This window comes from Austrofundulus limnaeus, unplaced genomic scaffold (assembly GCF_001266775.1).
Source record: "Austrofundulus limnaeus strain Quisiro unplaced genomic scaffold, Austrofundulus_limnaeus-1.0 Scaffold1583, whole genome shotgun sequence".
In the NCBI taxonomy this organism is placed as follows: Eukaryota; Metazoa; Chordata; class Actinopteri; order Cyprinodontiformes; family Rivulidae; genus Austrofundulus; species Austrofundulus limnaeus.
The window spans coordinates 23,592-38,254 of NW_013953985.1; the positions used below are offsets into that span (position 1 = coordinate 23,592).

The 14,663-nt window shown below is 39.0% G+C and overlaps 1 protein-coding gene across 1 annotated transcript in view; it reads left to right on the forward strand.

Annotated features, from left to right (window-relative positions):
- The window catches only part of LOC106535834 (voltage-dependent T-type calcium channel subunit alpha-1G), a gene marked incomplete at its 3' end in the record, with an annotated part of 31,530 nt that extends 18,862 nt beyond the window's left edge, over positions 1-12,668 (forward strand). The window contains 4 exon segments of the mRNA XM_014032944.1: positions 3,582-3,741; positions 10,428-10,722; positions 11,552-11,644; positions 11,774-12,668. Coding sequence (XP_013888398.1) covers positions 3,582-3,741; positions 10,428-10,722; positions 11,552-11,644; positions 11,774-12,668 — 1,443 coding nt within the window.
- Positions 12,669-14,663: the final 1,995 nt, after the last annotated feature.

A 14,663-nucleotide genomic window follows, 5' to 3' on the forward strand; every position in this document is an offset into this window, starting at 1 on the left:
CCCCACCACCCTGAAAATCCATAACCTATGCTACAAAATATTTTCTGAAACATTTTCTTTTAGATTGTTCCACTTTTGCTCATTAGTCAATMATTATTCCATTTTTTTAGCATGATAATTTTATAAGAGGGGGTTATTATGTATTTTCCAGGCACTTACAATATACTACAAACAAGTTATATTAATTTGTTGTGAAATTGTTGTATATAAAATTAAATTTAACTTTCCATCATATTTTAAATGCCTTGAAATTGGCCTCTGTCTCTTGGAAGCTCCGAATATTATCAACATTCCCACTTCAACATGTTTTCAAACAATTCTTCAGGGGTGAGGTCCTCTGGAGGGGGAAGCTCAGCTGGGGACTGAGCTCCAGGAAGGAGCTAGGTACAATAGGCAGTGCTATGTACCAGCAAGCATTTAGGCAGCTTCAAACRACTACCACAGGAGATTYAAGGATTTCTTAAACTTGCATGAATGAGTTGTGGTGGAACTAATACTTTTAGGTTTAAGCCAGTAATTTATGACATACTTTAATGACCTAGATTTGCATGACATGTTGTTTATCAGCAGATAGAATGATTAAAATCAGAACAAGATTTGCTAACAACAGTCATTCTTAGATAACACTTGTGTTTATCTTTGTGTTTTCCCTTGACCTAGGATGAAATCTTGCTAAGATGACATAATAGTGTTTGTTAAACAGTATATATGAGGCCTCAACTGTCTCAGGAAAGGCAGAAGCATAGAGACAAGGTAGAGAGCAGGGGGACAGTCTGATGTTGTTCTCTGTGTTCCTGTTGTTGCAATAAAACTCAGCCGATCATTTCCACGAACTACCTTCATTCTTGGACCACGTATTTCTGTCTTTGTTAAATAAATATTTCCATAACGGCGTTGTTGCAGGGCCCACTAGGAGATCGACGGACCAAGGCCACATCGCAGGTGGTCTGATGTGAATGTGCAAGGACTGCTCAGGACCGTGACTCCAGCTGAACCAAAAGAACCTTTTTAACAACAGAAATACGTTGATGACCACTGACCATGCTGGATGATCTTGAATAAGCACAGAACATTGGATTTTATTTTTGGCTGTTGAAGAACCTGAGAAGATTTTGGAAAAATCAACTGCTGAGAGTGAGTACAGAAAAGCTTTCTTTCTTTTCCAAAGAGGATTTCTGCCAGTTTCTCCAAAAGGTCATGGTGTTGGAGCTCAAGATTCATCGTCTGGAAGAGATGAATGCTTTGGTGGACTCAACATGTGTTCAAATGGGTGAGAAGGCTGAGAAGAGAGATCAACTGGACAAGGAGATGGGAGCTGCTTCTGAGAGTAAAGCTGTATGGAACTCTCTTGGTGGCAGACCAAAAAATCTCTCAGGGAGGATTCAGCTCTTAGATGACAACAAATGGCCAGAGTTACAGAGAAATGCTTTTCTTCTACCAGCAAGGAGAATAAAGCAGAAACAGGCTGGAATCAGAACAACTGATAATAGCCAGAGAAATTAAGATGGAGCAGTCTTTCTTCAAAACAGATTCACACCACTGGAAGAAACTGAGTCTGAACAAAGTTCATTTGCTGATCTCAGAGATGGACCTGAGRTCAGATTCAGCTCAAAGCCAAAACAAGTCCAAAGAGAGACTTTCAAGAATCAAGAAATGCTGATYATCACAGATAAAATGGTAAATGAGATCAGAGACTTTTGGAACAAGAAAAAAGTCAAASCTCTAAGTTTTGCTGATAAAGTGTCTGACCTCAGAGAGAAGATTCTGGAAATCACAGCTGAGTATCCAGCTCTGAAGACACTCATCATTCATATGGGAAATAATGAGGTTATGAACCGACAATCAGAAATCCTGAAAAAGGATATCATTCAGTTGTTGAATGCAGTTAAGAATCTCAACATGGATGTGTTGATCAGTGGACCAATTCCTACAGCCCGAGAAGGTGCTGAAAGATTCAGTAGACTTTCGCCCTTAATCGTTTTTTGGAAAAGTCCTGTGCTGACCACTTTGTGAGATATGTGGACAACTTTTATCACTTTTGGGAGAGACGACATCTGTTCAAGTCTGATGGACTGTCTCTGAATCAAACTGAAGCACAACTTCTGGCTTCCAACATGAAGTATTTCCTGAACCAAGTTYGAGCTGGAAACAAACAACAGTAGAAATCACAACAGCTAACGTCTGAAGGACAGCTAGAGCGAACCGAGACACAGATGGAAAACAATGTGCAAGTTACTGATAAGGGGACTGCTGCAGTATCAGAGAGAGAGGAGTTACTTCAAGCTGCAGAACGGGAAAAACAACTGGATTCAGCCTCACAAAAAGAGGATCTGGGAAAGGTGTTTCCCCAAACTCCAACAGGAGAACAGCAAGGCCCCACTTCTTCTCCACCAGAGGAACCAAAACCATCAACTAAGAATGAAGATGTAAGACCTACTTCCAGAAAAAGACCACAGGTTGTAGATGACATTGAGGACTCTGTGGAACAAGTAGACTATTGTTTGGAGTTACGCACAAAGCTACAGCATTATTCGGCATGGTATAAAGAAAATGGGACAGAAAAGCTGTTTCAAGGGTGGAAAGAGAGAATTATGAGCAAATATCCTGATGATGAATACTTTGTGTGGGAGAAATAAAAATTGAATTACTGGGGTTGGGATTTCAGAAAAGTACATATACTTAGGTTTGTGTTGACATAATTTTTGAGGTTTTTTTTTGTTTTATTGATCATTTAATTGATCATTTAATGATCAGATGGGGGAGTGTGGGAACTAATACTTTTAGGTTTAAGCCAGTAATTTATGACATATTTTAATGACCTAGGTTTTCGTGACATGTTGTTTATCAGGAGATAGAATGATTAAAGTCAGAACAAGATTTGCTAACAAGTCATTCTTAGTTATCACTTGTGTTTATCTTTTTGTTTTCCCTTGACCTAGGGTGAAATCTTGCTAAGAGTACATAATGGTGTTTGTTAAACAGTTTTTATGAGGCCTCGACTGTCTCAAGAAATGCAGAAGCACAGAGACAGGGCAGAGAGCAAGGGGACAGTCTGATGTTGTTCTCTGTGTTCCTGTTGTTGCAATAAAACTCAGCTGGTCATTTCTACGATCCTTCATTCTTGGACCACRTATTTCTGTCTTTGTTAAATAAATATTTCCATAAAAGAGTCAAAGCAACACTCGGCGTATGATGTTGATAAGGGAATGACATTATAACATGTTATAAAGCTCCAAAAAGTTGAATTTGCATAATCCTCCCCAACAAACATGTTTTAACCACTGTATTATTTTCCAACTGAATAAACCTTTCAACAAACTGTTGACGATAAGTTATTGTTATAACTTATAATAAACATCAACTAATTTTGCTAAGAGTGAGTCCACTCATCTTGACTTGTATTGTCAACAAAACAACAGAAATTTCCAATTTTTTACCATTTTTGTAATAAATAATAAGCTTTAAATGTATTCTATTTAAAGATGACGTGCCACATTCAGAAATTTTRGAGCCAATTTTTACATTTTCAAAAATTTTTTCAGTGTGCTGACCTATGTTTTGACCTTGTCCTTTTTTTTTAGGTATGCGCATCCTGGTAACCCTGCTGCTGGACACACTGCCCATGCTTGGGAACGTGCTGTTGCTTTGCTTTTTTGTCTTCTTCATATTTGGGATTGTTGGTGTCCAGTTGTGGGCCGGCTTGCTCAGAAACCGATGCTTCGTCAAAGACAACTTCTCCTTGTGAGTTGCATTGCTTTGATTGGTYGTAAGGCTTTATCCATTCCTAATGACTTCAATTTTTATGTTTATTTAATAATAACTGTTAAAAGATAAATGTTTTTTTATTATTATTTTGGGTCTGTCAGTTGTCCATAACTGATACAGTGTATATCTGGAATGTTACACAGAAGTGAAAAAAACATAAAATTACAGGAGAAATTTTGAAAAGTGTYGGTGTCCAAATTTAAACGTACATCATTTTTCTTCTATAAAATCTAATTTTATTTGACATTTACTTCTGTAATTTTCAAAGCTATGACACGTACCTTTATGTATTAAAGAAGTGTATCAAGAAACAAGATGAAAAGAAGTGTCAAAGCTGATGCCAGTGGCTCATTAGGATCACCACAGTAACCCCACGCCTGTCTCTCATTTCCTAGCAGTACTCATACCAAGACATGCAGACAAAAACACAGAGTAAAAGTAAGCCTTGGGCAAGGAGTCACTGTGCAGCAATTTTTGAAAAGATTTTGGAACCAAAAATGTGATGGTGTGTCATACTCAAGAACACCAAAACATATAGTAGGAATGGCAGATAATCAAACCTGCAACTTTTAAGTGCTGCGTTGGCTACCCTACAACTGCTCCATTGCTTCCGATGTTGGAAGGACGTGTGGCTATAGTATTTTATATAAGCTATACGATGAGTTTAAGTCCCATCACTTTCAGTTTTTAGGAGAAAATTTTGAGCTCAGATACAATAGAAGAGATTGAGACTTTATGTGCACTCTACACTTTTAGAGGAATATGAGCGAAAACAGTAAGCTGTAAAGCAGTGAGAGACACACTGTGGAACAAAAAGGGGTTTTTGTTTTGATGTTTAAATTTCATTAAAATGTGAAGATTGTATAAGWAAAAAAATGATTTGGAAAATTTAGACAGTTTAAAAATGAGAGTGACATCCTCACATTGAGTCAAACAGTTCATTGCAAAATCTCCAAAAACTTTGAAGATATTCACAGAAAAATTGGGTGGAGGAGTTGAAGCACCCACATCTGCCTCCAACCTCATTTGTCCCACTCTGGGCCATTGAGCAAAGAAGGCCCTTAACCCCCACATTTTCTCCCCTGTATACTACAGGGGTTTGACAAAAAACTGAAACACCTGGTTTTAGACCATAACATCCCTTTCAGACAGCTTCCTCTTGCGTCCACAGTTAATCCTGTTGGATGTGGTTTGTCCTGGTGGTATGCTGACATTACCCTGGATACTGTGGCTCTTGATACATCACAAGGCGTTTACGCACTGCAGGGCCGGCCCCGACCCGGCCCGGCCCGACTTCTAACCTGGGTTCGGCGGTTGTGCATAGGCATAGTAGGGCCGGTTCCAGCCCGAGTTCCGGAACCTGGCCAGYCGAGGTTCCAATCGGGCCGGCCCGTTTTGACGACTTATTTGTTTTGCTCTGACAAGTCAAAACGAGTCTGGCAAATCATTAAAAAACATATAYTGTAGATCTATGAAAAAGCAACTGCTTTCATAACGGTAGCATGTAAAAAGCTAATATTGTTAGCTTACTCGTCGATTCCATCTGCTTCTTGCTATAGCTGCTTTCTGTTGCTGTTGTGTGGCCAAGTACAGCCTTCGGAAACTCTCCACTCTTCTGCGCATCACCATTCGTCGTCTCACTCGACGTTTAAGGACTGTTATGCGCGCTTTTCCGGTAAACAGTTTCCACCCAMTTCGAGGCGGCTCTGATGACAGTGCAAAACATCCAGGGCTGGGCAGGGCCGGACCTAGGCCATCTGGGGGCCGGGGCCAGCCGGGGCCGGCCCTGCAGTGCGTAAACACCTACAAAGACTTTCTGTCTTGGTCACAAATGCGCCAGCAAGATGTGCACCAACAATTTGTCCTCTTTTGAACTCTTGTTTGTCACCCATAATGTTGTGTGCATTGCAATATTTTGAGTAAAACTGTGCTCTTACCCTGCTTATTGAACCATCACGCTCTGCTCTTACTGGTGCAATGTGCAATTATTGAAGATTGGCCACCAGGCTGGTCCTATTTAGCCATGAAACCTCCCACACTAAAATTACAGGTGTTTCAGTTTCATTGTCTAACATTGTCTGTAGATGGCAGGCAGCGCCCTGCTCCATGCTCGTGGTTTATGGTAGTTCAGTGGTCATTGATTGCAACAGGAAAAATATCTTGCGTGAAACAATTGCCAAATCTTCAWAYGAGTTCACTCACTGTGGCAACCTCTGAAGAAGGAGGCAGCCAAAAATTAAAAAAAAGATTGCGGGACAGGTGTTTCAAAACTTATCCATTGTCTCCCCTATTTAACTTACTTTGACCTAAACATTTTATTTTAGTTTTGGTCTTTACATGGGAATTTCCCTCCTCTTTACTCATTTGAACTGAGCTCTTGCTCAAAGCCCTGTCACACTGACGTTTTGGACMATTTATGCCAACTTATGAAAATTTTAGAGACATCTATGTTGAAGATAGAACTGAAATAATCAACTGGAAGCTTCTTTTAGGCATGTGCATACTGTAATTCTAACAAACTGATCTAATATACAACTTTTATTAGCAAGTTAGACATAAAAATGTTTTATAAGTTGGCATAAGTTGTCTAGTGTGACAGGGCCCTTATCAAGCTATACCCATGTTCCTATCTGTCACCTTACATAAAACAATATTTTTCCACAGACAAAACAGATCTTTTTTCTAAAAATCTGCAATGCTCTGTTTTTACCATAGCCAATAGAATACAACAAGGTGATGAAAATAGAAATATTTTTGGCTTTGGTAGTGTTTTTAACAGCCATTTTATTCTCTGACAAAATACTGTAGTTGTACAGTTAAATTTTCATTCAGTATTTTTTAATCGAAACTGTCAGATTTAAAGTGATCTTTTTGCTTTTACTATAACAGATAAGCATTCAACCGGAAAAACGGTTGGAACTGAAAAATAAAACATGTTGTACTAGTTCCACTTGACCCCATTGTTATATTACAACTATGGCCTCCAAGTATCACAAGTGAACACAATGATAGGGTTGTAGATACCACTGTCTCAATACAACTGTAAGTGAAAATCGTCGTTCTAAACTGGTTTGAAAGTATCTTCAAAGAGTGAACTTACGAAACGGGGTCATACTCCAAAAGTCACTGAGGTTAGTGACTCCAAAGTCACATTGCAGTGATGAATAGAGCAGAGACAGATCCTGAAGTAATGAAAAAGATCCTGTATGGTCCATGCTCCTGTACTGTATATGGAACATGGACACCCATGACTTATTCATGTTCCATGTGTCACCCAGGGTTCATTACTCTCTATAGGATTTATGGCACCTCAGATCTGTAATTTAAGTTCATGCATTATGCCTTTGGTGAGCAGATGTATTTTTTGTCGTCACTGTCAGGCTTTTTTTTTGCAACCATATGGTGCCTGTGAGGTATGTGTTTATGTATCACATAAATGGCACACTGTTTAAGCTTAGCACTATAGCAAATGTATCTGTTTTAATGGCAGCTTTCACTTCTCTGGTCACACATCACTCAGACATATTCCAGTGCTTTAGCAACAGCTGCAAGCTGGACTGATGGCTTCTTAAAAAGAAAAATTTATATATTACGAGTATTTGAGATCACTCTGCAGGAGCTACATCCCACGTGGCATGTTGAGTTATGATGAATGGGTAGGGTGGCATGCTCAGCTCATCAGGCACATAAGTGCTCTTGCACATCATCCCAATGTGTGAAACAGCTTTTAAGAAAGATAGTGTGAAGTGGTCCCCAAGTGCAGTGGGATTGGTCTAGTCACACAATGTGAGAGATGCTACCACAATTAATAAAACTGGCCCACTGAAGGTACGCTGACAGATGAGCCAGATATAATGCAATCATCAGACACACAGTCGCTTCCAGATTGAGAGGTGTTCTGTGACAGGCATACCAAGAAGTGCTATTGCAGGCAGATATTTCATTTCATTCGACTTGCTTAATACACATAAAGGTCTCCCCAGGTATTTGACATTAATAAAATAATATAGTCAAAGTTGGCTTTTCTAAATTTCAGCTACCTTCTTAAATGAGTGTTGATCAGCAAAATTAGCTTATGTGTTGTAAAATGCAATTAACAGCAGCAGAATAATAGGCTTTGAATTTCATCGACTTTACAATTTGCACAAAAAAGCAGAATCATGGTGCAATGTTATAATAATCAATCTTTGTAACAATTTCATCCAAACCAAAATCACRGGCAGCAGTTTAATAACATAAAGAGAAGATAGATCAATAAAAGCGCACCAATCACTGTAATTTATTTCATAAAAAACATAGAGGGTTAGATTTTCATTACAAATTCTCATATTTAAAGACGTCTTCTAATGTGTTGTGGAAAAAAATATCAATATTATTGCAAACAAAATGCAATTTATACAACTGACTTTGTTGGAAATCCCATATCATATACAAATGGGTGATTGTTTTTTATTCACACCAATAAACATTGAAAAAACACCAGCATTTCCAGAGACTGGTCTCATGTAAACAGGGCCTTATATAAACCACAACTGAATGATTTAAATGTAAAAAGCAAGGATTTAACCTGTTAACCCCTCAAGCCTCGATGTACCACCCGCAGTACATTTCCAGTTTGTGGTTACTTCTTGCCTTTTTATAGCCTGACCCATGCTACCAGGGACTTTTAAAGGGGACCAATTATGGGTCCTAGAAATTTTTATGGTATGTATGTGGGCTATCCAGACCATGTTCRTTCAATTTAATGCACAAAATAATTCTCAGATAATAAAATTTCCCATTTTCTAGTTCTGCCTGCTCTGACTTCCRTTCAGAAGAGCTGTTTATGTTAATGAGCTCTGTTGGTAACBCCCTCCAAAAATCTGTTGACATTAACTCCGCCCTCCAAAGCCAGCGTTAGCATGGTTAATAACAGCAGAAGCTCTGTTGTACAACCGTATATATATGAGACCCTGAGTCAGACCCAGAGCCAGAGTCGTGGTCGCAGCTTTTTTTTTCCTCCCCCTCCTCTGCTCTGCCCTCACTCTGCATGCTGTTACCAGAGCAGGGGGCAGCAGCGGTCAAAATACCTCAGAAACTTGAAAAAATAGGCTTTAACAARGCTTTAATAAGCTAAACAATAGAGGTACATGAGAAAACGTGTTCATAACAAACAAAAATGAATAATTAAATTGTGTCCAAGCCAGTTTCAAACCCTGGTCTCCCATTCTTTGGTCCAACGATCTACCCATTGCCCTATTGGAGGCTTGATGTGAAATAATCTGCACATTGTACAACAACAACCGTGATGGCTTTTTATACTGAGGAGGTGGAGTCTCACCCAGGGGTTGCTAGGTGCTGGGCTGAACGCAGGTTCCGGTGGGTTGTCGTACGGCTTTTAACATCACAAAATGTAGGAAGTATAAAACTTGTCATTAATATACATTTAAAATACATTTACTTACAGTAAATATGCCCCTGGGTGCAATTTTTTGGTCCTAGGACTGTTTTTTTAAGAAGTACATACCCAAAGTTGAGTAAAAAAACCTTTAAAAGGTGAATTTTGCATAATAGGTCCCCTTTAATTTGCACGGTAGGCAATTCAAACAATTCAATTGTTTTTTTTTTTTTGATTGACACCTCTTTTGACCAGCTGGGTTCATCTATAGACTCTCCAGAGTACAAAATGTGTGGCAAGCCCCTCGTGTCCCACCCATACGTGGTACACGTGAATGATTGCCTAGAATCGGCCAATCAGCTCTGAGCTTCCTTCTGACACCACAGCTGTGTACCCAATCATGTTACCTTGTATTCAATATACAGATTTAGACATTTAAAAAGTAATAATAGTTTTAGTGTATTTAACTCCAATAACTACATACTAGTTACAGTTACCAAAATTATGAGTGCTGAAGTTAAAAATTCAGATTTATAGCTTTGCATAGAGACTAGGCTTTTGAATTTACTACAAAGGGTTCAAGAGCACTATACCATTAACTTTGAAAAAAATTCCAAAACTGCTTATCAAATAAAAGCTAACTTTATTGCCCACACAGCTGTGGAGTCAGAATGATGCTCAGAGCTGACTGGCTGATTCTAGGCAATCAATCATGTTTACCACKAACAGGTGGGACATGAGGGGCTTGTCACATATTTTGGGCTCTGGAGAATCTATAGATGAACCCAGTTTGTCAAACCTGGTGTCAATCGAAAGAAGGCAACCAATCAAATTGTTTAAACAGCCTATTATGGAAATTCAAAGTCTCTGGTTGGCTATAAAGAGGTAGGAAGTGGSAATGTACCGTGGGTGGCACCTCGATGGTTAGTTTTATAAAATTTTACTCCATCTACTTTATTTGTTTAAAGCCTTTTCATAAAAATAGAATTCGGAAACTAATGGATCATTTCAATTTTTTAAATAAATTAAATGTCCTTATTCTAAGCATAGATTATGACTATAAAGCCAAAGACATTCCAGAAGGTGACAACGAGCAGAGGCTGAATCAAGAAATAGTGATTTTTGCTTTAAGTGATTTATCTGACAAGAGGTTAGGAAACACAGGCAAGATAAGATGAGATAAGACAAACACAGTACAAGTATACAATTCTGCATGCTAATGCTTTGCAGTGCTGATTAGTCAATAACACTTACAATGTTTTTTTCTCTCTTCTACCTCCTCAAGCCCTCTGTCTGTGGAGCTTGGGAAGTACTACCACACTGAAAATGATGATGAGAACCCCTTCATCTGTTCCATGCCACGAGATAATGGCATGAGGGACTGCGGCTCGGTACCCAAGCAGTATGATGAGGCAGGCCAGCAGTGCAGTCTAGACATTGACTCTTACAACAGCACGGACAATACCACTTGCGTCAACTGGCACCAGTACTACACCAACTGCTCCGCTGGTCTCATCAACCCCTTCAAGGGAGCAATAAACTTTGACAACATCTGTTATGCGTGGATTGCCATTTTTCAGGTGAGCATCAAGTGGACTGAAGAAGCAGTGTGATATTAGGAAAACAGAGCAGAACATTTTCTACAATGGGAAAATTTCTGGCTGGTTTGGATGATTAACAGTCGTGTAGAATAACAGAAAAAGAAGCCCAATCAAAAACGGGTGCATCAGAGGAGCAGGGTTTACAAACTTAGCAAGTCCCAGCCACATCACCAAACTGCAGGCTCTTCATTTGTTATTTGTACCCACATCATCAGAAAGGGTTGAGTCCTGTGAAAAAGTCTGGCTTTGCTTTAGTTGTCCTGTCTTGGATAAAGTGAAGGAAATTTTGTGACTGAATAACTAAATTTTAGAGACTGTCTTGTATCTTATAATGTATGATCAATTTTAGTCATTTACTTTAAACAATATGTTTCTACTTAATATGTGTGTCCCTCTGCAGGATAAACAAAAACTTAATTAAGATTTGCGGTATATCAGTGCTGACAAAGAGGAACAACTCCAAGGGGTGTTACCAGGGTGTTCTTTAAATTGCATTTTTGTTCTGATTAGACTCAGGGCCACAGACAAGCAGCTTCTCTGAGCTTGAAATAGTTTATAGATCTGAAGAATAAATCTTTTTAACTGAGAGCTAAACTTGATTTTCTGCACAAATATTCGAGCATCCAATTTTTAAACTCTAACAAAACCATTCAGACAAAATGATGGGAATAATTTTTTTACCTGAGTGTTTTATTTAAAATACTTTAATCTATTTTGATATAAGTTTGATCTTTATTTTTGTATATTGTCTATCAGGTATAACTTTAGATTTGTCTTCTTGTACTTCACTGCCTTTGTTTCTTTTTAGGTGATTACTCTGGAGGGATGGGTTGACATCATGTACTTTGTGATGGATGCTCACTCTTTTTACAACTTCATCTACTTCATTCTACTCATCATTGTAAGTGACACAACTTGGTAACAGTGGTTGTGTGTTGGTGTGTGTCTGCTGATGGTCAGCTAATGAGTAGAGTAATGGTAGGCATCCAACCAAATAAGATGAGTAACAGCATCTTCTTCTCTTTTATAGATTGGCTCATTCTTTATGATCAACCTGTGCCTGGTGGTCATAGCTACTCAGTTCTCAGAGACCAAGCAGAGGGAGAGCCAGCTGATGAAGGAGCAACGAGTGCGCTTCATGTCAAATGCCAGTACTCTGGCCTCCCTCTCTGAGCCGGGCTCCTGCTACGATGAGCTGCTCAAATATCTGGTTCACATTATTCAAAAAGGAGCCAAGCAAGTGGTGCATGCCTGCAGGTTTTTAGCTCACCATGCAGGGCTTAATGTCGCTGCTTCATCACCACCTACAGAGCCCCAACGCAGTCAGAGCAAGAGGAGAAGGAGGAAGTCCTCTAGGCAGGGGTCTGTATCAGTTCATCACCATCATCATCATCATCTGCATCACTACCATCTAGGGAATGGTAGTGTGAGGGATGGAGAGAGCATCAGGTGTCTGGAAGGGCAGGATCTTGAAGCTGGGAGTCGAATCAAACATGAAGGGCCCCACAGAGCAACCACTGGAAGTTGGCACACTGCTTTGGCACCACTATCTACTATGACAGCAACAACTTCTGACTCAAACCTTGCCACTTTATCTAATAAAATTGCAGAATCTGCCAGTTCACCTTCAGGTTGTAGTCCACTCAGCAAAGGAGCTCCTTGTTTCTTTCCTGTCAGTCCAGGAATAGCTCCAGTCACTTACTTGGCTCCAGCTCCAAAGTTGAGAGTCATGAAGAGGAACTCTGTGCCATTTGCTGCCCCTGCACCTAAAAACTACCCCACCCTCCAGGCTCGAGCCTTAGCAGAGTCCAGACGAGGAAGCATTGCTGCCAGCACACTAACAAATATCAGTTTTAACCTCAACATCCCACCAATGCCTTTGGAGAGACGACCATCGAGCCTGGTGGACACACATACTGCAACAGGTAGTCACACACCAACCTACAGTGGCTGAACTCACAAACGTGAGACTAGTCAAAGATGTGTTAGAAAAGTTACATTAAGCCAGTATCTCACTGGGCTGTGATTATTGGAGACTAGTTGGTGAATAGTTTTAATGAGGGATGCTCCAAAATATCTTGAAATTTTGGATGAGGTTCTCAATTTTCTCACAAGTCCCAATTCTGAGGCTTGAATTTTTAAAACATTTCAAAGATTTACTATGAACATTCTCCCTGATTAATTACAGTGTTGTTGCAGGCATCTCAAATCTGCCGGAATTTAGTTTCAGTAATTCTAGATTGGTATATCCGTACTTTGATACCTGAGCTATCCTTATGACAAAAAAAACCATCTGAGGCTAGAGCCCTGAATGTCCAGTTTTAAGATAAGATAAGATAAGATAAGATAAGATAAGATAAGATGATAAATCTTTATTGTCATTGTTGCACTGAAAAGAACACTGCGGACCACAAAAAAATGAACAACAAAAAAATTTTTGCAGCTCCTGTAGTGCAGATTAATCTGAACCAGAGGTGGGACCAAGTCAGTGTTTTGTAAGTCTCAAGTCTTTATCCCCAAGTCTCGAGTCAAGTCTCAAGCAAAGACAGTCAAGTCAAGTCAAGTCTCAAGCAAAGACAGTCAAGTCAAGTCAAGTCTCAAGTCAAGACAGGCAACAGTCAAGTCAAGTCCCAAGTCTGAAACTAGGAATTTCCAGTCCCCTTGAGTCTTYTTTTTAGTTGCAGCCCTAGTTTTGACGTTCGTCTTCATCACTTGACACATTTAACGCGCTGTCATTGGTTGAGGAGCTTTGTTTACAAAACAGATGTCCACATGGTTTTTAAATTGCTTTAATTTCCTTACTTTCTAAGACACATTAAGTTGATTTGATACTGCAGTTTGCCTTGTAATATTATTTTATACATTTTYTGCTACTTTTGAATTGGCTATTATTAAGTTTTATTAGTTTTTTTTAGGATACAAGATGCTTCCTACAAAAACAAATTGTGAATCTTTTCCTAAAATTTCATGGCAATATCTTGAACACTAAGCAAGTTATGAACAAAAATAGAACACAAGAAGGTGAAATGGTCACACATTGTTTCTGCTGTGAACTGCAGCAAGAAAACATGAGCTTATTTCACCTAAACAAACATCAATAACGTCCCTCATACTTGAGATAATCACATGATTTTTGTGTTATTTTGCAGGGTTTGAAATATTCTTTTGGAATCCACTGTCAGATTTAATATTGGTGTAGGATTAAAAAAATATCCACATCCCAATGTGTTTTGGAGACAATGTGCACAGTATTTACACATACTAACTCTAAATACGCATATATTATACAAAGTAACTTACTTGTTACACTGTTATGAAAATAAGCATACAAACAACTGCTCAAATATTCATAAAATAAAATATAAAAGTAAAAACTTTCATTCACAAGAGTGATGTGCTCAGATACTCCTTTCTTCACAAGAAGCCGGTTACTTGACGTCTTCTTAGGTCTCAACATCATCCTGGAACCTCTGTGGTGGCTTGATGACTCTTGAAGAACATCTTGCAGACATTATTCTAACAAAATATTTCCTCTCCACTTCGAAAAAAAYATGCAATTGCTCATAACTTTCCATTACACTGCGCCACAGAATGTCTTTATTTACCGGGCTTCCTGCAACCGATCACATGCTATTACCGTAAAACCCCTTATATCACTGAAAAGCCCAGACTCCTGGCCTTCAGGAATCATTGGAATTTTTCAGACTGCACAAATGGTCGAGAACTTACGGTTTAAAAAAAAAAGATGACAAAATGTGACAGGCTCGGTGAGGTTGTACAGAATGCGTGAAATGAATTAATGGGGCACACTTTATAAATATGTTTTAAACTTTAGATTTGGGATAAAATGTCAAGTATTTTCAAGTAAACAGGTTCAAGTACAATTCAAGTCTCAAGTTATCGGTGTCAAAGTCAAGTCT